At 43.0% G+C, this 26,017-nt stretch overlaps 1 protein-coding gene across 1 annotated transcript in view; it reads right to left on the reverse strand.

Moving 5' to 3' along the window:
* LOC145394922 (uncharacterized) overlaps positions 1-21,443 on the reverse strand; it is a 65,354-nt gene extending 43,911 nt beyond the window's left edge. The window contains exon 1 of the mRNA XM_080268671.1: positions 21,216-21,443. Within this exon, the coding sequence (XP_080124797.1) occupies positions 21,216-21,437 (222 nt within the window). The 5' untranslated portion in view covers positions 21,438-21,443. The remainder of the gene's footprint in view (positions 1-21,215) is intronic.
* Positions 21,444-26,017: the final 4,574 nt, after the last annotated feature.

Raw genomic sequence — 26,017 nt, forward strand, 5'->3', positions numbered from 1 at the left:
TGTTTTTCTACGAGAATTTTTTGTAGATATTTACGATCCAAAAAGGTTGCTAGTGCGTTATAGACACGATGATGGCATTTCCAGAATATCGGTGGTCCAGGAAAACTATTATGGTCGTCTTTATTCACTGCAGCTTGGTTGTCTCCTAAGGTTGGCTCAGGTTAAAACATACATACATAAATACATACACACATACATACCCTACATACATACATTACAAACATCATCATCATCATCACCATCATCATCATCAGTTATTGCAAGTCCACTTCTGAACAAAGGCCTTTCCCAACCTTATTACCGGTATATACAACATATATACACACCCGACATATGGATGTTCACATTCATACAACACGAGTACACTTACTGTTGTGTGTGTGTGTGTGTGTGTGTGTGTGTGTGTGTGTACAAGTTGGTTTGGCCCAAGCTGTCATCATCACGTGTGGTTGGTGTTCTCAGTACTGTACACGTAATATGGTGTGGTAAGCTTTGTTCTGCCATGTCCCTTAATCATTTCCTCCTCCTACTGGCACTTGCTCAAACAGTGCCACAAAGTTAAGCAATGGCCGAAACTTACTATAAACTACATATTTATTTATCTAGTTATTTACTTTTTAGCCAGCGCCATTCACACTGATGCCCTAATGTTTGGAGTCATCAGGGAAGCTTAAAATCGTACCAGCATACTTGTTCCTTCTTATACCTTAGTTCAATGTTCAGTGTTCTGGTGGCAGGACGGGGAGAACAGCAGAGTACTCACTTTTTCATTCTTGCACTCGTCTTTTCCACTCTCTCACTTCTACGCCTTTTTATCCTGATTTTTTTTTTTTTTTAATTCCACTTTTCCTCTCTTATACTTTCTTGCTGTTACACTCTCACTATTAAACTTTCACTAACATCCAGTCCCACTCTCACTCTTTCTCCGTTAATCTGATTTTAGTAGTCGTAATGGTACACAAACAGCATGTCAGCCAGTACTCCTGACCATCCGTGTGTGTGTGTGTGTGCACTGCGTTGTCATTTACCTGTCACTATGTAGCAGGTAAATGACAGCACTTTACAGAACCGTCAGATTCCAGTTACCTACGAGGATAAGCACGTACAAGGACATGATACAGTACGGCAAAGCACTTTAGTGGCCTGTCAAATTCCAGTTACCGGTACCTGAGCAAGAACTTACAAACACCTGATATGGTATTTAGCTGAAGTAAAAATGCCGCACCGTTCTTTTATAATCAACTGCAACATCGCTTCTTCTGCCTGTCTTCCACCAGTGGATTCATAGAGGCGAGAATGTGACGTAGTGGACTGAAGTGCATAATATCTTTAATCTGTGGGTGACAATATGAACTTCTGTCCAATACGTCTCACTCAATCATCTGTAACAGAAGCCACAGAGACGTGGAGGCGGTGAATGGAATTCATGTACCGATAAATAAACTTTTACTCCATTAACCGGACGAGGTCATCGATAGTAAAATCCCACAGTTTAATCCAGACATACACCGATATGCCTCAAGTCTGTCGATAAACACTAGTGTCTGGTGCCCACTTCAAAGCAGTTACATGAGTCTAGGTCGTCCCCATCACTTCACACCATAGTGATAGGAACCAGCCTATTACGAAAAACCACAGACATCCTTGAGGCATAACAGCTGCCCATTAAGTGTACAGTATATTCAATACCTTTACGTCTTAACTTAGATGACTTGACATTTTGCGGATTGATGGACGTGCTTACATGTTTGAATCAGTATTTGACGTATGGAGCGATGCTCTCTCTCTCTCTCTCTCTCTCTCTCTCTCTCTCTCTCTCTCTATATATATATATATATATATATATATATATATATATATATATATATACTTTTTTGCGTTTTTCCTTCGTATTCAGTTATTTCCTACGGAGCTTATTATGTTAAATGTAAATATTTTACATTACCGTACCTGTTGCCACCAAGAACCTAATTTTATTGTATGTTCATAAGTTCCTAAGGACGAAACAGTTATTATTTTTATTATTGCTGTTGTTGTTGTTACATCTCCAAAATAGGCACCCTGGGCTAGGCTTGTTTCTTCCCTCTGAAGAAGATGAAAAGGGAGAGAAGGAAAAAAATAAGGCAAATCAGTAGGTGAAATATCAAGAGGAAGGTAAAGAGGGAAGGCCAAAATGGAAGGCAGAGGTGAAAAGAGGAAGGAGAAACCAAGAGGAAGGGAGTGACAGGGAGAAAAGGGTGAGAAAGAGGAAGAAGACACAGATAAAGACAAGAAGGACGAGGAAGAAGACAAAGGAAGAAAGAAGGAAGACGAAGAAAGAGGCGAGATATGAAAGCGGGAGGAGCCAAGAGGAAGGATGAGGTAATAAAAGGCCACAGAGGAAAGAGAGAGAGAGAGAGAGAGGAAGGGACAGGAAGGAAGACAAGAGGAAGAGACAAAAACAAGAGGGAGAGGTGAGAGAGGATGAGAAAGACAGCCAAGAGGAGGAAGAAAGGAGATGAAAGATGTTAAACAGTAAGAGGAATATGAAAGATGTAAGAGGAAGAAAAAAAAGATGTGTCAGAGAAAGAAGAAGAGGAAGAAGAGGAGGAGGGAAGAGGTGAAAACAAGAGGAGGTCAGATATGTGGGGTAGGAACGTTAAGAGGAACCCGGAACAGCTTAAAGGTGAACTGCTGCAAGGCGCGCATGTATGTGTGTGTGTGTGTGTGTGTGTGTGTGTTAGAGAGAGAGAGAGAGAGAGAGAGAAGGGAGGCTGGTGACTGAGTGGGCTACACAGGATGCATGACTGGGAGGGAGATAATGAGGGATATAATTGGGAGGGAGAGAGAAAATGTGGGAGGGAGGGAGGAAAGAGAATGTAGGGAGGGAGGGAGTGTGAGGAGAGTACGACTGGAGGGAGGAGAAAGGGAGGAGGAGAGGAGGGTGATGCCTGGAAAGAAAGGAAGGTAGGGAAGGACGGAAGGAAGGAGGGAGAGAGGGAGGGTGAAAAGAGGTTGACAGGGGTGAAAGAAAGAGTGAGAAAGGAGCACAGACAGGGAGAGTGGAGGAGGGAGAAAGGAGGGAAAATGAAGGAGAGAAAGAAGGGGAGGAAAAGAGGGAGGGTGGGTAGAACAGGGAGGGTATGAGTGATGACAGTAAATGCAAAGGGGAAAAGGGGGAAGGGAAGAGCGTGCAGGGATGAAGGACAAAATAATGAGGCTGTGAAAAGACTTGGAGGGAGGGAGGGAGCGAAGGAGAGAGAGGGGAAGGAGGGAGGGAGACGAGAGTGGGGAAGGAGGGAGGGAGGGAGACAGATTAAGGAAAAAGGGAGGGAGCAGAGAAATTAAAGGGAGGGGAAGAGGGAGAGGCAGATGATAGAGAAGAGAAAAAAGGGAGGAAGGGATGGAGGGAAGGGAGAGATGAGTAGTGAAATGAAAGAGATGGAGGGAAGGTCAAGTGAGTAGGGAGGGAGGTGGTGAGTGGGGAGAGGAAACAGGAAGGAGAGAGGGGCAATAAGAGAAGGGAGGGAGGGAAAGAGAGCAAGCAGAGGGAGTGCGTAGTTGTATCCCTTCTCTCTCTCTCTCATCCTACGAAGATAATAATAGCAACGAGAGAGAGAGAGAGAGAGAGAGAGAGAGAGAGAGAGAGAGATGATGGGCAGGGGGATGAAACAGCAGAGATAGCGTGAGAGGGACGAAAGAAGGTCACGTAGGCAACATAGCAAGAACCATATTTACAAACTTTCTCAACCTTGGCCCTCTAATGGTGGGAGCAAGTCTGCCACCCCATTCCACCACACACACCATACGATTTAACAGTGGGTGAGTCTTGGGAGCCAAAATTCACCATTAACACTCACGATCAGGACAATTTTGGTATTCAATTCTGCATATTATTTCAGGTAACGCTAGGCTGTTTTATTCGTCTGGGTGGGTCATAGGAGCCTGAGTTTTATTACACTAAAGGTCAATAGGAAATAAACGAGTGTGGCTTTATTATTTTACTAGTTTGACAAGATTTATTAGTGTCCTGTCGCTTTACTGTTGAGATTGTCATCCTTTTGCAGCATAGGGACCGTTGCTCAGTGGCAGAATATGGCAACACTGCAGCTCTGCACCCTTGCCATAGCACATCTTCATTTATAGCACCATAATCTAGTGTTACTCCTTTATCAGTGTACCAGTAGAATAAAATAATACTGCTCTATACGCTTCCCTTAGCATTTCTTCGTGACTGGCACCATATTCTCATCTCCAGTTACAGCTCAGCATTAAAGATGGAGGGACCGTAATTTCAGGTCAGGTTAAAGTGGATGGAATGGAGGATCTCTTCGTTAATATTACAGACCGTACTGAACCTTATTTTCCTTTCCTTTAAATGGAATGTATAATAACTGTCTTTGCACAGTAGAGTTTGCATAAATAAAATACAAGAAAATGTTAATGTACTTCATGCAGAACTGAACTGAGAAATAGAGTTGCAGAAGAAGAAAGAAGGTTTAAACCATCATGTAACACACGAAGGTAATTAAGTCGCTGTTATTATTATTATTATTATTATTATTATTATTATTATGAAGTTCCAATCTTCCTCCAAACCACGACACGTAACAGTCTGTTTTACAATCCAGGTCCTTATTTCAGTTCTGCCTTAAAGGGATGATGTCGATGAGAATATGGCTTTAAGAGAACGGGCCAAGAAGGGAAAGATGTGGGAAGAGGAGGGAGGGAAATTGAAGTGGGGTGGGGGTGTAGAGTGGAAGGTGTGGTGGTGTAGAGAGGCGGTGTAAAGGGGTGTAGGGGTGTGTAGCTGGGAAGGGGGTGTAGGGGTGGTGTTGCTGGGAAAGGGGGTGTAAGGCTGGTGTAGGAGAGGTGTAATGTGTTGGTGAGGGTGTGAAGGAGGGGTGTAAGGGGGGGGGGAAGGGGTAATGGGCTGGTGTAGCTGGGGGTAAGGGGGTGTGGGGGCAGTGTACTTGGGAAGGGTGTTGGGGTGGTGTAGCTGAGGATAAGAGGGTGTAGGACTGGTGTTGGGGGCGGTGTAGGACTGGTGTAGGGGGCGGTGTAGGTTTGGGAGGTGGTGTGTGGGTCGATAACACTTACACGCTGCCACGGAACGCGCCTACGCAGCTGACACACACAAAATACAGTATATCTTCCATTTTCACCCACACTACAGTTCCTTTTGTTCTTTTTTTTATATTATGACGCCTATCGACTGCACGGGCAATTAAGTCAAATTAACACCAAGGGTTTCATTGTCATACTCTCACTGAAGGGTTCGTGATACCCTTTTTTTTTTCGGCGAGTTAGTATCTACATTACAACTTCATATTCTATACCGTACATTTCTCCTTATATATCTCTAGTTGTTATACCTATAATTTACCTCAGTAACGTATAACAGGATAAAAAGTTGTAATACCCAAATAAATCGCTAGGGAAGAGATGCTACGGTCTCCTAGCCACCTAAATACAGGTGTCGGATTTAAAGAGACATGTTCAGCTTACTTTCCCTGCACACTGCTGAGTTGGTGATAATTTGATGGTACGCTCCAGAGGGGAAAAAAAGATGTGGGGAAAAAAGCGAGCGAGTTGTCCTATATATACGCCAGGACCCTTTTTGTTTTGTTTTTTCATTTTCTTTTTCTTTCGTTTGGTGTTACTGTTTGGTAGCGAAAAGATTTAACCTAATGCTCGTAAAGAAGTCTTCGTAGCACCTCTTCCTAGGCGATTTTATTTTTCATATTACGCTGAACACCGGCTCGTTTGTATATCGTCATACTTTGCATCAGTGACACGTGAGAGGATACTGAGGTGGAGAACAAATTACAGAGTGAAAGGAGCTAAGAAGTCTACAGTACTACTTAGAATGAAACTTAAAATCATCAACAAACACAACTTCGGCGCGAGATTATTTATCAATTCGGGTCCAGAATTTGGTGATGGTCCGATTATTCGCATCCGCAATCTCAAATATTCGCATTTATTTTCGATATTCGCATTCCCATTTGCAGTCACATTTCATGCGAACATTTTGTGAATATTAATCATGTAAAGTTTACTGAAAATCATAGAGTTTTAAAAGCATGAGTTGAATGAGTGCCCTAGGCTGGTGTTGCCAACCAAGCAGCTGTGTCAAGCTAGTTACGGCTGCTTGGTGATCATGCAGTGTTACCAGATTTCCAAAAGTCTGTATTTCTCCAGATTATTTGCCCAATGACAAATTTTAAAAAATTTTCATTAAAAAGTAGGTAATCTCCAATTTTTAGCTCATAACCAAGAAATGTACTCTAAATCTCAAGAATTTTTGAACGAGAGAGAGAGAGAACGACTGTCTGAAGTGATCTGATCTGAGTCCGTTCGAAGTCGTCCAGGACGCGTCTGATATCACGGGGAGATACATGACAAGAGTTAGGTCCTCGTCCCGCATCCTGGCGGCATAGAAAATTTACAGAAACTTGTTCACTCAATTTTCTACGGCTGAAACTCTTAGTGAAATTAATTCGTACAAAAAAAAAAAAAGAATAACTCACGTTTCTAAACAGAATATTCTTATTCACATTCGCGAGTACTGAAAATTCATAATCGCATTCACGTTGCAAAACATACACTTGGACCATCACCAGTCCAGATATACGTTAAGGGTTAGCCAATCACAATGCCAGTTTTAAGCCCCGCCCCTGATTCATATTCATAAATGATCATCTCCGCCTTTCACGATAAGGAAACCTCCATTTGTTAAAAGTTAAACAAATATCCACAAGTTAAACATCACTACTTATTTCCTTTTCTCCTTCACTTTCATATTCACTCTAATTTGAAGGTGGAGTATTTTGTAGCTGTATGAACGAAAACCAAAGTACGTACAGTCAATTTTAAACACTATCAAACTTAGGATTGTTCATAAATGCTTGCCGCTGTCCTTGTGCCAAGAGGGAGATAAATGAACATTCCAACCCCACTGATATAGATAGTAGGGAGCGTATTTATACAGTTGCGAAACCCCTTCACTCCCATGACCCATTCCCTTTACTCCTGTTAACTCCAGACCATTTTAGTCAATTTAAGGATTATTTAAGTTGGGGGTAAATTTTTTTTTTTTTTTTTTTTTTTTTTTAATTCTTGTTCATTCCTGGTAGTTTTATTACATCTGGAACAGACGTCCATTATTGATGTTATGCAAACAGAGCTTACATCTAACACCAAATATTCCAAAAGTCTCTCAGTTGAACATCACCTGAAGAGAGCGAAAATAAAATGTCATCACTGAAAAAAGTTTTAAGATTATTGAGTACAGTTCAAAGTCTCTCTAAAGCTGAATTTACATTTCTTGGGTTGGCAGAAAAAAAATGAAGTACGTGGGTTGACAGGGCTAATGTAAAGTTGGTTATATTTGTTTACAGTTTTATTCTGACACATACCCTGAACTTCACAGCCTAATCAAAATATTATTAGGGTGAAAATAATACGATCCCATAAACAAAAGTGACTCGCAATAACAATAAACTTGAACGAAGACCTGTTTAGGCCTACTGCACAAATTATTAGGATCTTTAATAGGCACGACTCCAAGGGATCTTTAATTCACGAAATTCCCTGACTCACTGCAAAGCCTTGACGGAATACAAGCAAATGTAAACTGTGAGGTAAGTTTAATTTATGTGTGGGAGGAACAAGGTCACGTAGGCTGGTGTATCTTGAGGCTTTCAGGGCTGGGTAGGGTCCACGCCAAGACTGTGCAGTGAAAACAAAGGCGCCAGCTAACAGAGCAGAGAGGATCTTCACCGAATACTTTACATTTTCTTTCGTGACTCTGAACTCTGTGTGTGTGTGTGTGTGTGTGTGTGTGTGTGTGTGTGTGTGAACTTCGTCCCACACAATCTTCACGTTTCCAACACTGCCACTTGAATGAACTCTTACAGGAAGTGTTGTCCAATGAACTCGCAGGAAGTATCGTTAGGCAACAGATAGGCAGCTAAAAGTTTGTCTAGTGGAGGCGCGCGAGAGTGAGTCAGCAACGGCCCATTGCCAGGGATCAACAGCTAACAAAAGCAAACACCAGCAAACAACACCCACCACCGCAACACACACGGGTCTGTATTGTCTACTGTCGTCTGCTTAGTTTTTCGAGCGCTTCTTCCCGTTTTCGCCTGTGTCACGTTATTCTATAGTCCTTTTACCTTAACCTGACCTAAATTTTCATCACTTTACGGCATATTGCAAGTAGATCATTGGCAGAAAAAGACAATACTACGACTCTACACTCTTTCTACAGCACATCGTGAGCACCATCGTATTCTAGCGTTAGTCCCCTTGTTACAACTCGGCAATATAGATGGAGGGAGGGCAATTTCAGGCAGGGTTAGGGTAAAACAGGTAAAGCGTTAATTTTATGGGCTTAAAATCACATCTGTATACACGAAGAAAGTTCCCACGAAAAGTTCAACATGGAATAACAGTAAGGTATAACAACAGTGTATAAAAGTATGGTATAACAGTATGATACGGATCTTGAATTTGGCTTTTGTTTTTGTTTTTCTTGAGGGGAACAATCTGCGGGCTCCTGGCCTTTGGTTCCTTCTTCCCTGCATAAAGAAAAAGTATGGTATAACAGTATGGTATAACGTGAAGCCGTGCGCATGTCGACGATCGGAAAAATATATACTCTACCTCCAGTAACAAGCCCATTTCACATAATTCCTAGTCATGTGTTTTTCATTTTATCCTAGCAAATATGAGTATTTTTACAGCCTATACGAACTCTATAGAAAGGGTTAATGAAGGCAATATATTATAACCCTTGCAGTTTGAAGGCTCTCCTAACTTAAAAAAAAAATCGATTTAAGAATAAACAGTAGACATCTTAGTAGAAAGAATAGATACGGTACGTCAACAATATAGCAGAACAAGTATGTGGATAAAGAAAGAATAAATGAATTACTGAGTGAAAGAATTAAAGAAAGGAAGGAAAGAAAGACAAAGGAGGGAAGGAAGGAAGAAAAGAATATATGAAAGAATTAAAGAAAGAAGCTCAAGGGTAACACGAAGCTAATCACGGTGACTTCGCACGTAAATCCCCTTATCACTGCACGTCATGAGGCATCGTGTGCTCAAGTGTTCCTGGCGAGAGTTGAATGATAAGGCTAGGAACGAGAGACTGGCAGCCCTTAATCCCTTCACACCCATGACGTACAGGCAACATCAACAGTTTAGTCGCCTTATCTACTTTTCTCTTTCACCAGGTCCGTCGTAACTCAGGTTTTGATTTGCAGGAAGGACGTGGAGGCTGTCGATTCTTCCTCTGTCTCCTGTTCAAACTTCATAAATAGATCTTACCTGTGAGGCGAAAATTACTGCAGCTTACAGTTATTATCTGCAGGAAGATCAGGAAAAGAAGTACAAAAGCTTCCCAAGTCTAGTTCATCCTGTAAAATTATATCTAAGTTACGACAGGGAATCGATTGTAAATATGTTTGAGAATAACGGCCAAGTGTGGTAATTCCGCAGCCAAGACACTGACGACACTGATTTGCGGCCAAATAATTCTATCAGCGTCGGTTGCTACGGATTCACCACACTGTCAAAGGCCATGGAGAGAATAACCAGGAAAGGCGACAGGATTTTGACACCGACTGTACATTCCACTCCTGGCTGAACCAAGTCACCTCCATGACTTCCCGGGTGTGAGAGAAACCTTGACCACTGAGCGTGCACATTCTCTCTCTCTCTCTCTCTCTCTCTCTCTCTCTCCCTCCTAACCCCGTTGCATCCCTCCCTTCCATCCCCCTCTCCTCCCTCCTTACCTCCCCTGCTTATCTCCGTACCCCTCACCTCGCTTTTGGATCGGCTACAAGCATACCCTATGTTCCCATTCCATTCCTAACTTAAGAGGGTCCAAGTCGGGCCGAAACTGTTCTCAGACACGATTTGCGTATGTGGCTACCTCAGAAATTGTTGTTAAGTCTTAATCTCCAGGCTTCATCGGTCCTCAGCACCAGTTATTCTCCATGCTACATGCTTGGACACTCCCCCTGTTATATTATCTTAAATATCAAATAACAGGGCGCACACGCACACACACACACACACACACACACACACACACACGACAAAAGCAAAATAGAAAAAATATGTGCAGATGGTTAGGCCTGTGAGATGAAGTCATGATTCCGGGAGCCTGAGTGGTGTGTGAATGAGTATCCGGCCAATTTCGAAGGTGTTTATGGTGTTCCCTCCTTCGAGTCTTGTTAGCTTGTTTCCTGGACCCTACCTCACCCCATCCTTTGGTAGAGGAAAGATGGTAGTGGTGGTGGATGATTGACTGATAATGATGATGATGATGAAAAACAGGTAACAGGGATGTTGTTGTTGGTGGTGGTGGTGGCTGTTACTGATGATTGATGATGATAACTGATTGACAGATAACTGATGATGACATGAGGTTGATGATGATGATGATGACAAACAGGTAAGGAGGATGTCACGGTCAGGGATATCAGGTGCAGGGCTGGACGTGATTTTTTGATATTCTGCATGAGTGACCGTTCTCTTGCTGATACAACATTACCTTGCACCTTTTTAATACGAACCTGTCCATTAATTCATTGCTGGGATCGAGGCTGAGCTGCTACGTTTTATCTTATATTTTTTTAGTGAGTTTTTCTATCTTGATTTTTCTTACGTTTGCTCTTTCGCTTCTCTCACCCTCCGTACTCTCACTCCCCTCTCCCTATTTCACTCTTACTCTTCCTTTCCACCTCACTCTCACTACTCCCCATTTGACTTACTATTTTCGTCACCATGATTTAATATTTCCTTTCAAGTTAGACTCTGGATGTCAATATGTATTAGGATATATCTAGTAGTGTGTAAGTGTGGAGTTGTAAGTGTGCTTCTGCCCTACGTGCTATTTTTTTGTAGTGTCAGCAGGCGTCACTCCTAAAAGATGCTTACTCTGGTCTGGCAGGGAAGCAGCCCGGCACCTCTCCAGCTCTATGATCCGTTCTGATGCAGGACCGATTGAGGCCAGATAGAGTTCAAGTTGTCTGAATAAATACTCGCTCATTTGCATCGGACTTTGAACCTACCTGAAGAATCTTGAAGGAAGGATATCACTCTCACTCCCCCTCCTCACCTAACTCTCTCCCTGTTTCATTCTCACTCCCCGCCCCATTTCCCTCTCGCTCCCCCCTCCCAATTTCACTCTCGCATGCTTCTCCCTATTTCACTCTCGCTACCCTCTCCCCATTTCATTCTCATTCCCACTCCCTATTTCACTATCAGTCCCACTCCGTTTCACTCTTTCCCCTCCCTATCTCCTTTCGTTTCCATTCCCTATTTTGCCTCTCACTCCCACTCCTCCCTGTCCTCCCCTCACTCCCTCTCTCTCCACCCTCCTGTCCCTCTCCTAATTTTAGTTTCACTTGCCCCTTCACCACACACACACACACACACACACACACACACACACACACACACACACACACACACACACACACACACACACACACACACACACACACACACACACACACACACTACGGTACACCCTACTTTCACTTCCACCAGCATTCCCTCTCTCTCTCTCTCTCTCTCTCTCTCTCTCTCTCTCTCTCTCTCTCTCTCTCTCAAACAACTTTATTTTCGTATTATTTACTCTAATACTGATTTCAGTTTGGTTTTTAAATGCATGGTAGCTGTTTAGGTGAAGTCATGAGGGTAAACAATCTATCATATACGTTTTAAGTTTTAGTAAATTTGTAAAGGGGGAAGAACGGTCATTATAAAGTCAAGGATGTTAAACCAATATGCAGAAAAAACAAGTTCAGAAATGGATTTGCTTTTCGTATTGTTTCACTCTTATATTCAGGCTACTTCGGTGTGACGTGTCTGGTTGCTGTGAGAGTGGAGACGAAAGCGTAAGCAAACAATCTTCCACGCAACTTAACCTCCAGAAAGTTTGTGAATACGGATGCATCCCCCCTCACATCTCTTCGCCTTGTCTGTGGTCGAGGGAGGAGGGAAAGTCCCGGATTCAGTACCGTATTTACATTCTTAACCCTCAGCTGCATATAAGACTGCTTGTTTGTACCTTTATCCTCACTCTTGCAGGTACGATACGATCTCTTTAACAATCACATTAGAATGAATAACTGAGAAAAATAGTGACAAATCCAAAAATAACTCCTGATAATATTAAACTGGTATGGGCACTCGTTTATCCTGCAGACTTGTTAAGAGCCTTGATGCATGAGGACCCAGGAAGATTTGGGTCATGATAAGAGTACGGTTCCTTGTTGCCATGGCGAGAGTACACGTCAGAGGCCAGTATGACGAAAGGAGGCTAGAAAGTATTGCAAAGTGAGGCGACGTTGAGGCTCGGTCGGGTTTGGTAATGGTCTCATGTTTTTAAGGAAGCTGTTGACATTTGCTCGAACCCAACTGATTGCCACTGAGGTTGTAAGGTGGATGTTCACAAACGCCAGTCCTCAGTAATCAGCCAAACCCACACTGTGCCACTGTTTACATAGCGCTATCATCACGCCGTCTGTCTTGTATCCGTCCTACCCCACTCCTAACCCCCGTGTGACTTTATCTTTACACCACCTGAGGCAAGCCAGGAGAACACATAGCTGCTCCTCCCCGCATACAGTATTTCAACCCCACAGCAGACACAGGAAACAGTATATATAGATGAACGTATCCTGCTTAGATCCTAACACACAGGAGAGAACACATGGTTGAATTTATGCTCCTCAAACCCTTAGCGCAGTGCATTTTTTTGTTTAGTGGATGAACCTCTCCTCAAATTTTGAACCCACGGCAGATATAACATGAACCTTTTCTCCTCATTTCTTCCATCCATATTAAATTGGAGAGAATCAGGCGACGGTGGGATACACAGGAGAAAACCATTTGGCTAAACTTTCACTTCTCAAATCTTTTATCCCACCACCATGACGTCTTTCAACTACGCTCCTGCTATATACAGACGATTTGCTTCAGGTTTTTTGGGTTAGATATGGCTTTTACTAAATCCTTCAAAACAAGAGGTAATTTCCCTGTTGAATAACATCGTTTGTAGGTACCAACGGAAACTGAGGATAACGTTACCTAAAAAGATCACACACACACACACACACACACACACACACACACACACACACACACACACACACACACACACACACACACACACACACTGGACTAAACACCTAGTTAGTCTTACCAAAATCCGTTCATAGCATAAGCAAAATAAATAAATAACGTTAAGTTTAGAGGAAGACGTGCTTGAAAGGGTACAACTGTGAAGAATTGTCGCTGGTTCTTTGAAAGCAGTGATAAGAAATGGAAGTGAAAAAGTCGCTGCATGACAGTACTCTCATACCAACTCTAAACAACTCTAAACGTATGGAAGCGATGCTGGGTGTTGTTGGAAGAAAACAAGTCAAGATTGAGCGCAGTGGAAATGATTTATCTGAGGGGAGCATGTGGAGTTACATGGAGAGAGTATTAATGAGGAAATGAAGGAGCGTTGTGGTGTGGATGTGGATGTGATGGAAAGCGTTGGGAGAAATACACTGAGGTGGTTTGGCCATGTGGAGAGGATGGATAGCCAGAGACTAAAGTGGAGAGTGCATACTAGTGTATGTGAGCAAGGTGGAAGGGGGGGGGAGAGGGAGGGGGAGACAGAGGATGCGATGACGGGATGGTGTGGAGCGGTATAGGAGAGAGAGGGGGGGGTTAGCTGGGGGAGAGCAGTGAAATGGCAGGAGTCAGGGCAACATGGAGGAGATTTGTTTGTGGCCACCCCTTACGGGATTAAGGCTTTTGAATGTAGATAGATAGACAGCAGACAGAAAAAAAAAACATCGGGTAATGTTACAATCCTTTAGTCCAATAAAACATTTCTTCAGTCTTGCTTTTTACACACCATTCCATTTAGCCTTGAGGAGACTACAAACAGTGAGGGTTAGACAGTCATTGCAACACAAGACGATTTTATGAATGGGAGGGGTTAGATCCAGCCTATTTCTCAGTACAGTAGCGTAACTCCTTCGCTGCCAGGGGGTTCTGACCTGCATAACATCGTCTGGAGGTTAAATGTCAAGGGAATAAAAGGGGCTAAACACTACGCATGTTATCATAATCCTCCTGTCACGGTACATGTGGCCTAATACTCAAAAACTTATAGCCTACACAGACCCACTCGACCTTGTACCTATCTACCACAGTACAAAGGGCAGCTACTGAAGGTCTGCGTCTACTATAAACGATATCAAGTCTACTCTGGTTGTGTAATGTGCACAAAACTCGCTTTCGCATGAACCCATCAGGCCCTTCTATTTGCACCAAACCTTGCCTCCCCCACCTGTTGTAGTGTAGGCCACATGCTGAAAGGTAGCTACTCATGTTGTATAGGAGAGTCAGATTTCCACGGTACAAAAGAAAATTTGATAAAAAATGAGTATAAGTATTAAATTAACCACTTCCCTTCCATGGCGTTTACAGTTTTTATAATTTGCTGCTTTTATTAAACAATATGATAAACCTCGTGTAGTAATGGTTATATGTAATTATCTCCAGTCTGAAGTATGCTCAAAGCTGAATAGAACAGCTTGGTAGTAGCATTAATATAATCAAAATTACATCATCTTACTGAAAGTATTAAGAGCAAATAATACAATAATTTTACGAGTTTTGTGTACATGTCGTATGATATGTATATGTGAATTACTACGTTACAGTGATTAACCTACATACCGTACCGGTACAAGCAGCTGCAGACAGCGATTATGTGATCTCTCCATTGGAGCCGGTAACGCACATAATCACTGTAATTATGAGATACTGTAATTACCACACACACACACACACACACACACACACACACACACACACACATATATCTATATATATATATATATATATATATATATATATATATATATATATATATATATATATATATATACCGGTATGTATGTATATGTATGTTTACCGGTATATTATATATTATGTATATATACTATATTTTACAGTATGTACTGTATGGAGGCGGTGGCTGAATCGGTAGAGAGGCGGCCTGCAGTCCTGATGGACCCAGGTTCGAATCCCGGCTGGGGTAGGGAACAGTTTAAGGATTTGAATTTCATTAAAAGCAGACTTTCCTGATCTACCAGATGACCCGCTGACATGTCGTAAAAATACCCCTGCTAATACCAATACACCAGTCCTGTATGAGACAGCCCTAGCATGTATTCAATATGGACGGTGGGTGTTAGCGCCGAAGTGGTTACATGTGGAGGTGTAAGAGGACTACTGGGCCTTGGGATAGGCTACTGCCCCCGAGATATAGGCCCTGAAGCCTTTGCCCAGAATCGGACACAAAAAAATTATATATATAAATATACAGTATACTGGTATACTGTATATAAATATGTAATCATATATAAAATTACCCAAGTATTTATAAGCAATACTGACAGCTTACCCGACAACTGCAAAATGAATTAGACTAACTCCCAAGTCAAAAAATGGTTGTTACTGCATAATGCATCATAAATGGGTCCAGTGTGCTTCCTTTGCATAACTCAGACATGACTGTTAAGTGTAATGCAGCTCAGGACTCAGACGTTGTGCTGCTTAAATTTCTGACGGAGACGCAGCTGATCTGTATGCATAACAGGTAACTACAAGGTCGAGTGTGTGTACGTACGTCTGTGGGGTGTTACGCGACGTGTAAGGCGTAAAGTCGATAACGATGAAGCAAAGTCCGTGATGTTAACCCCTCCAGTCCCATGACGTTTTCTTAATTCATTCCTGATAGCAGCCTCCAGATTTTCTTCAGTATTCACGGCGGACTTTCCAATTAAGGGGTCAGACGTTGCTTTCACGTCCTCATTCAACGGGTCTTGCCTAAGATTAACAAAATGGTCTGGTAGCAAAAATGTGATGCAGTTGGCCGCGTCCGGTTCGCACTTGGCCACGTCCAGTTCGCAATTGGTCACCTCCAGTTCGCAAATGGCCACTTGCAAGTCTTGGAATAAAAGGAAGTTGAAAATATCGGGACTGATAATTTTCGAGGTAGCGTACTCTGCATTAAAAACAGGTACATATCGTGTGAAAATGTCTCAGAGGTGTACTTGCTGGACCAGGTTAGGCTTCGATGTTGCCGTGGATTTTACCAGCCTTAGTATAGAACTGCGGGTCTTAATCTTTTTCGGCCCCGATACCCCTAAGTTCAACTCCAAATAACTTTCACTTTCAATTACCTGCAAGTAAAATGAGAAAGGTGGATTGCTAAGAACAGGTGATTTGCATGGATACTTTTATCAACAAAACATTCATATACAAATTATTGTTGTGTATGAATGTATTAAAATATATGAAGTTCAAATTTTTTAGGATGCTTTTCTGGATCCCCCCCAAGACCCCACTTCGACACCTCTTGGGGGTTATCAAGGCACTATAAGAACACGTGTTAACTATAGAATTACTGAATTGGAAGGGTTAGTTGTAGCCTTATTAAATGCTTCACTACTAGAGGCCTGGCCTAGTTTGTATAATTATAATTGTCTGGCGGTGGCAAGAAATAATAATAATAATAATAAGAAAAATAACAATGTAGTAGTAGGCAGTAGTATGGTAGTAGTAGTAGTAGTAGTTGGTGTTGCTGTTATTGTTGCTCTTGGTTGTCAATAATAATAATGCAATAGCCGTATTCTCGCTGGCCTAGGAGGCTTCGAGGCACTTCTAAGCGATTTATTATATTTGTCACACCTTAATACTCGTAGGTTGAAATTGACTTTCGTAATATCGACATAACCGCATCAGTAACATACAGGGGGATAAAAAATGAACCACTAAAGAGGTGGTATTAAGAAATTTCCAAAGCCAAGGAGAATACGGTAACCTATCCAGCTGCCTCCACCTTCACCGCCCCCAGCAGCTGGTTGACATGGCGTGACAGCAGGTTCGATCCCACCAAGGTCAAAGCGGGCAGGGCGAGTCACGTGAACACTGGCTTACCGTGCCGCGACCCACCCCAGGACCTACTTGACCCAACCAACACTGATTGCAGGCACGAGGCTGACACACCCCTGCCACAGAACTACGCACACTGCCAATTCTGCCTTTGCTCGAAGCCTTTGTCAAACGTTAACAGCAATGACTGTTTACAGGGCGCAGTTGGCAAGTCTTTCACTGCACGTTTTCGTAGCCTCAATCAAACGTTTATTCCTTTCATCGCACATTTTCGAAGCACCATCAAACGTTTCATCGCTCCAGTTAGAGGCGTGCCTTCATGCACTAGCCTAGTACCGATAAATGTCCACGCTTTCCTGTAAAATGTCCATGCCAGTTATTCTATACGGCGTGGTGTTCTTTCTGACTTTTTCCTGCCGGCTTCGGCTGGAGGGTTTGGAGGGCGGGGGAGAGCCTTCTTCTTTGCTGTCCTTATCTCATTCTAGTAATTCAGTTACTCTTCTAGGAGCTGCCTAGCATGGGCCAACCGGCCTACTGCAGTTATCCTCTCTTCTTATGTTCTTATGTTCTTATGTTCTCTGTTACTCAAACATCCCTCAGCTCCCTTCCTATCACCCGAAATGGGAATGGTGGATTGCAGGAGAAAGGCAACTTCAGCTTGCAGTCAGCTGGGTTCACGTCCAGATGAGTCTGGGATCCATCATCATCATCATCATCGTCGTCGTCGTCGTCATCAACAACAACAACAACAATTGCTCTACTAAACCGCTCCTTTGTATGAGCACTTTCCACCGCAAGAAAAAAAAAAAAAAAATCACCAAACTACATGGTGTCACAAGTGTCCTCCCCCTCCTCCACCACCCAACACTGCATTTGATACGCATACAATCAGGCACGATTATGCTACGGTACCCCCACACGATTTATTCAGCTCAGGTTTAACCCCTTGTCGTGAAGAGGATTAGCTAGAATCTCCATTAATACGTTTGCTACGGTGACATTCTTCATGCCTGCAGATACAAGGTAATTTTATTCAGGTTTGGAGGCCACCTTTATAGTGAAGGGGTTAATGGCTACATCCAGTCCGTCCATATAAACAATTCTTCCCTGAGCTAAACACAAGGCGGTCTATTTACAACGCTCCTCTTCCATCGCGCCAGATGCTTTCTCGTGTGTTGTTGGGACGGCTTAGTCAGCGTTAGCAATGTCCAACTTGTACAGTATATTCATTTCTTACTCCCACTGCCAAATCTACGCCCTTCTCTTCAGAGGGAGCCGTCTCCACAACTCAAAAGGTAACATCTGGCGAATTTCTCTTGAGGCGCAATTAACGTTCGGAAATAGCAATGATAAAAAAAGGAATCGCAGTGCAGTGCTTAAAGCCCCTTCAGTCCAATTACATTCATAATTCTTGCTTTTTTCAGACTATTTCATTCACCTTTCGGGAGTGAGGGAATGGCTGAAGCAATTTGTATGACCAGGCAGTTGAGCCGCCCAGGTACATCGGTGCCACCACACGATGGTGTTCCTCTGGCAACAACAGCAGGAATTAGATGGGCACTCAGTGGAGCGCATCTCTCCGACAAGGGCATCGTAATTTCCAAACCACTCTTCTTAATGGGTTAGGATTTCTCATCACTGATTAGGGTTTTGCAAAAAGTGTTTTCCGGATCCAGAATCTGTAATACGATCCAGATCGGTCTCAAATGTTAATCAATTGTTCTCTGGGACATGGGCTACCTACCAACCAAATTTGGTTTTGAGTAACCCTACAAACAAACGGGTGAAAGCATACTCTCCTTGTCGGAAAGGAAAAACTACAAAAACACGTCACCATATCGAAGGGGTTAAATCCACAGTATGACGCAGATGAGTTTCCTGTGACAGGGTTTCGTCGGTACAGTTGCGAACAAGACTATAATTTCACTACAGTCGAACAATAATATGAAACGCTTACAGCATCCTAAAAAGTATGTTGGGCTCCACAGATTCGAATATTGTTTGAGATTCACTGTTCACTGTTGCGTTATTTATCGCGATGATATTTAGCGATATTTATGTGGAAGTTGACACAGCACCAAAAGGTCAGGGTCGCTTTATTTATAGTCCTGACATTTCCTTAGTCTCATGGTCGCGTCTTCTCTCCAGTTTTATGCCAACTGAGTGTGAGCTATAGGAGCCCAAGTGTCAATACAAACACCACTAACCCTCTCCTGATCGGGACAACTCTAGTAATCAATTCCAGCCGACGCCAAACAATTTTATTCAGCTGAGTCATGTGCACAAGTGTTGAGCGCCTTGATAAAGATGGACCTATGCCAGCCTCCCTCTTGAGTATACCTGGAGTGTATTTATAAACTATCTTGAGCTTAACGCGTGAATATTGTTTGCCATTGCATGTCGTTGTTCAGTAACCCCGGCCTGTCTGCTTGATTATGCTTTTATCTTCGTCCATATTACCGAACACTGTACAACCAAACCACAGTAAATATTTTGGTACACACACACACACACACACACACACACACACACACACACACACACACACACACACACACAAAGACCGAACAAAACGATTCTGATAACCCCTGTGGTTTGCTACCTAAAAAAAAATCTAAAAATGGTTCTTGGCACTACGCCGCTAGGTACACTGTAGGTACACTGCTCTTGTAAACAAATGTGTGTGTGTGTGTGTGTGTGTGTGTGTGTGTGTGTGTGTGTTCTTACCATCAAGGAATCTTACGTCTTTCTGCCAGTTGATATATCTCACACTGCACTAGTTTAACCTCCGCCAATGAAACCGGAAGAGGCCACGTATTCACTCGCGTCTGTTAACGAGATGCCTCAAAAAGTTGATATCGGATTTTAACAAAATTTGGTGAATAGTGGATTAGATTTTGAGGTAGATCTGGATGCAGGAAATCAAATGAATTGGTATTGCCTGAGGTATGCGCTCTCTGAAACTGTGTAAGGGGACAGACTGAGGTTGTAGGATTAGTTGACTAAGTGACAGCGTAAAGTATTCACATGCTTGGAAAAAGGAATTACAGTACAGCATTATAATTTTTAAGGCGTGGACGGAGGTATGCGATCTATGAGTGCTTTGTGGTTCTTTATGGAAAATGCTTGGATTTTAACATTAATCGTTGTAAAAAAAAAAAAAAAAATGTTGAAATACTACTCAGGAACTGAAGTGTGTTTATCCTAACCTGACGAAGATACCAACCCTTTTCAGGTCAGTTGATGGCAGAATCAAGTAAGATTGGAGGGTCGATGTACCTAATTACCAAAGAGACTCATTTCTACCTCATAAGTAATGCCTATTCAATTTCCTGCCAACCACGTAGTAGTTAAGTTGCTGAGTTATGGTGCGGCGGAGTGGCAAAGATTAGGGTGGGGGAGGGGGAGCATTAGGATTGCTCGGGTTTAGCTTGATTTGATCTGGTTTGGTCTGGTGAGGCAATGCTGCTGAGTGGAAAAGTAGAGGGTGGAGGACAGCACTTGGTTAGGTTAGGTTAGATTAGGCTGAATTTGGTGGTTTGGTTAGGCGATATACCTAGGTCTGACGTGGGAAGGTCATGTTGGGTGAGGTATGATAACTCGATCTGGTACGATTTGTAATAGAAATGAAGATCATAATCAAATGAATTACACACACACACACACACACACACACACACACACACACACGAAAAATATATGGCACTACAAAAAAAAAAATCGAAGTTTGTACGAAATCAACTGACCCCTCAAAGCTGCCTCGTACGGGGACTTAGCTAAGCAAGAATTAAGTACATGCATTATCTTTTATCACTGTGGTCCACTGGCAGAATATCAGTAATTTTAATTTGATACTGATTGCCATGAAATATGCGGAAAACACACACACACACACACACACACACACACACACACACACACACACACACACAGGCCGATTTACATGAATAATGGCATGCACAAGCTTCAATAAGTTTCTGCATCTGGACAAGAAAAACTTAATTTTAAAACAAAGGACAAATACACTGATTTTGACGTCGCACATTTTCGCGTTTCACTACAGTACAATGACTTAAGATTTTCCCTGCTATCTTCCTGCGATTAGATGAGGGAAATTTTTTTAGTGGAGGGTTGTAATCTAATCTCCCCAATTCGTGGTCTCTCCTTAACAATAATAGGCGAAGATGACATGTACAAACTAAATTTAAAAAATCGTGGTGAAGGGTTAAGTAGAGAATAACAATACTCACAAAAGCGAGTCTTCCAGCGTGCTGTTCTTGTGCGTCAAATATATACTTCGCCAGGGGAACGTTTGGAACCTCAACGTCGGTAAAGGGAGATCTGAGTATCAGGTCATCTTGAATGATCGTGGAATACTCCTTTCTCGCACCACTAAGGCGGGAAATTGCCGGGAGAGAATGTTGTTGCTGAAGAGCAACAGAGCGGAGAAGGGAAGCTGCGCGGCGAGCCATACTCTTCCTCTGGGCTACGAATCAACACTGACACGCATCCACGCCTCTGCTTCACGTCTACCACCACCACCACTCCGCAGCGGCGACTGTGGTTGCCGGATTCACAAAGTAATGATTGATTTCTTGGGGCGGTGTTCTTAAACTTTCTATCTTATTGTTGTCAGATTCAAAAGCAAACTATGATCGAGTCCCTGGGGCGGTATTCATGACCTTTCCTAAGTTGAAGGTGCATTTAAGAACGTTTTTCAGATTAACAAATAACATATGATCGATTCTCTGGGGAAGTAAATATTCATAAACGTTCTTCAGAGGAATGTGTTGAGGCTGTTGCGGATTATTACTTTCGTTCTGCAACACAGGACAACCTTAACACAATACGGGGGTAAGTTTCTGTATTAATGGTACAGTTACAACACGCAGCATGGTACAAGGGTAGGCAGTGCTGTGAGAGGGGCGAGTACCAGTGTGCTTGTGTATGAGTGATTGTGAAATGAGCTAACCTGGTGTAGGCGGCAGGCCTCTGCATATACTGGGTTTAATTACCCAGAGGTGTGTCTGTCCGGTCATTAAAGATAGCCTGCGAGTTTCCTCCGGCTTAACGTTGTTCTTAGTGAGGATCTAATGGACAGCTAACCCCGTCTGCGTCTGGGTAGGAAATCCCAGGAGCACTGGCAGGTGTGGCGAGGCTGCTTTGTGATTGCCGGTGAACAGGTATGAATAGAGTGAAGAGAAGAATAGGTAAGGTCAATATGAATAGAAGAACAGGTAAGGACAGGGTGAATACAAGTAATAATACGCAATAAAGCTTTTATCCGAACTTCAGCAGTTACGAAGCACTACAACGTCAAGCTAGAAAGCACTCAGAGAGCACATACCTCCTCCAAAGCCGGATCCGAATCCTGATCCTCCCCCAAATTTTATCAATTCTTTTTTGGCCCATGACCCACCCTTCCATAAAATTTCACTGACATTCACTGAGAACTTATATTGTGGGGGGATACTTAGGATCCTGAGCCGCCCCAATTTCTTGGCCCACGGCTCACCTTTCCGCAAAATGTGAATGAAATTCATCGAGAACTTTTGGAGATATCGTGTGGACAAACAAACACACAAACAGATGAAGCTGCCTATAGGCAGAGTGTTTGCCAGATGGATCCGAGTGTCTGCTGTTTTCACCAGTGTGTAACCTTGACCCTGAGTGGCGATTTTCGAACTCGGCCAAAATTTTGGCCATATCTTGATACACTGAAGGTTTCAAGTTGATAGCACAAGCCGTTCATGAGATTATAATGGGAACACACACACACACACACACACACACACACACACACACACACACACACACACACACACACACACACACTGGTGCAGTGGTAACGTTCCCGCTTGCCAACTGGTGGACGGGAGTTCGCGCCTCGCTCAGGTTACGAAAAGTTTCACTGACGAAGTGGGTGGTTACTGTCCTCCTGGAGCAAGGGGACGGGTGTGTGCGTGTGTGAAGGTCACAGCCTTGCCCTTAAATCGGACTATGTGAGCTCTCAGCTCCCTTCCTGGAGGGTAAAATGCTGACGATCACGACCATCAAGTGATCCTGACCGACCCGGTGAATTACACACACACACACACACACACAGAGGCAGGGTAAAACATTCTCGCTCCGTCTTCTAAACGTGGGAGATAAGAAGGAACGCTCAGTGGATGCAGCACCTGCAGCCACCAACTGGTCTGAATAAAGGCTAAATATTTGACCATGCACTGTGACCTTGATCTTGGATAAATTACTCCTAAAGTTGAATTACTTTATTCTTGCCCACACTTAAGCCTTCCACGATCTGTGGTTCAGATCAGGTCAAATCGTTTTTACTTTTTACCTGGCTTACAGGAAACCATTAGGCTTGTCACTCATTGTAAAGCCACCTGGAGAGGAAAGAAGAGTAATAAAAAGTGACAGGAAAGATGGGATAAATTGGGAGAGGGGAGGACACACAAAAATAATGTTAAAGGTGAAGGAAGAAGTGGACAGCAATACTTCAGCTCAAATGAGCGGGTGATGGTCGCCACCTCCTACCACCACTCAATGTCCTTCTGAAAATAGAACTCTGATATACGACAAGGAATCGATCCTATGCATGTTTAAGTGTTCCTCCTCAGGCGTGTTGTCATCATCACTTGCTTCAGAAACCGTAGTTAAAAATCTAGGGCTTATTTTTACCCTCGCGCACTCAGTTTTAATAACACGGACGTTAGGCCTTGATGGAAACAGAGGATAGATCGCACTTCCCCGCCACACCGCCCAATAAAGAATCCCTGGGCCTTATTTAGCAACTTTGGCCTTGGTGGGGCTCAGGCAGACGTTCAGAGGTAAACAGTGTGACGTCAATAGGGAATCAGCCACCTGTGTGAGTGTGTGTGTGTGTGTGTGTGTGTGTGTGTGTGTGTGTGTGTGTGTGTGTGTGTGAGAGAGAGAGAGAGAGAGAGAACCTTGCTTTGCATAATAAGAAGGTGGATTATAATGATTTTAAAAAAACACACACACACACACACACACACACACACACACACACACACACACACACACACACACACACACACAGCAACCTAGCAGCTGTATCCGAGAATCGGCAGTAATTATGACGGATAAATCTGATAAGAAAAGGAACTCATGAAACAAAGTATAGTCATGACGTAAGTAAACAATAACAAAAACAAGCTATATAATTGGCGTCTCTTTTTTGGCGGTAATTTTATATCAGTTGGTGTTCATGTAAAACTTAAAGATAGGGTCAGACGCCATGAGACGCTTAACGCCGGTGCTCAAATCCATAACTTAGACCTTTATGCTTGTGGCAGGTTACGGTAGTCAGGGCATCACCAAGGTCACCACAGCTACTTCCCCAGGTGCTACGCTAGGTGCTCATTTTACCTGCCAATCTACAAAGGGTGGATGAACACCTGAGTCGAATGATCAGAAACTATACTGCACACATTCATGGATTGATATGCAGTATGTTGCTCCGTCGCGTTCATTTTTTTTTTCTTTTTTAAATGCAAGGAAGGAACCAAAAGCCAGAATCGTGCAGAAGTTCCATCCAAGAAAAAAAAGAAACAAGATAACAGAGAGCCAAATTCAAGATACGTTCATTTGCTGTTTGATCCTTTAAAAAAAAAATAATAATAATAATAATAATAATAATAATCCTTCCTATGAAAAACTATCGATTCATTTTTCGTCAATGTAAAACAGTAATCTCTCTGGTATATCGGGTTTAGAGCACATCTTCCTTACCCATTATTTTTGCGTCTTCCATTATCTCATAGCCCTTTTTAGTACCGTAATACTTTGCAACAATAATACACTGACGGAAAATATAGGTAAACTTGACATTAATTTTGAGTATCCTGTCTCAATATTCTTCTTCTTTTTTTTTTTTTTATTCCCTCATACTTTGCACCAGCAACACTAAAAAGGAAAATTGAGGAACATTAAGCAAAATAAATCGTCGAGGAATGTGTGTTACGAAGTCTCTTAAAGCCAACAAGAATGTTTCATTGGCAGACATCACACTTGTGTACCACTTGAACTCCTTACAACACTGTTACCACAAATATACCCCTTCACCACCACCCAAACTGCACCACAAACATTCCTTCACCACCACACAAACTACACCACAAACATACTCCTTCACCACCACACCACCATACAAACTGCACCACAAACATACCCCTTCACCACCACACAAACTGCACCACAGACATACTCCTTCACCACCACACCACCACACAAACTACACCACAAACATACCCCTTCACCACCACACCACCATACAAACTACACCACAAACATACCCCTTCACCACCACACAAACTGCACCACAGACATACTCCTTCACCACCACACCACCACACAAACTGCACCACAAACATACCCCTTCACCACCACACCACCACACAAACTGCACCACAAACATACCCCTTCACCACCACACAAACTGCACCACAAACATATTCCTTCACCACCACACCACCACACAAACTGCACCACAAACATACCCCTTCACCACCACACAAACTGCACCACAAACATATTCCTTCACCACCACACCACCACACAAACTGCACCACAAACATACCCCTTCACTACCACACCACCACACAAACTGCACCACAAACATACCCCTTCACCACCACACCACCACACAAACTGCACTACAAACATATTCCTTCACCACCACACATACTGCACCACAAACATATTCCTTCACCACCACACAAACTGCACCACAAACATACCCCTTCACCACCACACCACCACGCAAACTGCACCACAAACATACCCCTTTCACCACCACACCACCACACAAACTGCACCACAAACATACCCCTTTCACCACCACACAAACTGCACCACAAACATACCCCTTTCACCACCACACCACCACACAAACTGCACCACAAACATGCCCTTTCACCACCACGCAAACTGCACCACAAACATACTCCTTCACCACCACACTACCATGCAAACTGCACCACAAATATACCCCTTCACCACCACACAAACTGCACCACAAACATAC

Source organism: Coenobita brevimanus, chromosome 29, assembly GCF_032717465.1.
Source record: "Coenobita brevimanus isolate Jiangsu-jjx chromosome 29, ASM3271746v2, whole genome shotgun sequence".
Classification (NCBI taxonomy): domain Eukaryota; kingdom Metazoa; phylum Arthropoda; class Malacostraca; order Decapoda; family Coenobitidae; genus Coenobita; species Coenobita brevimanus.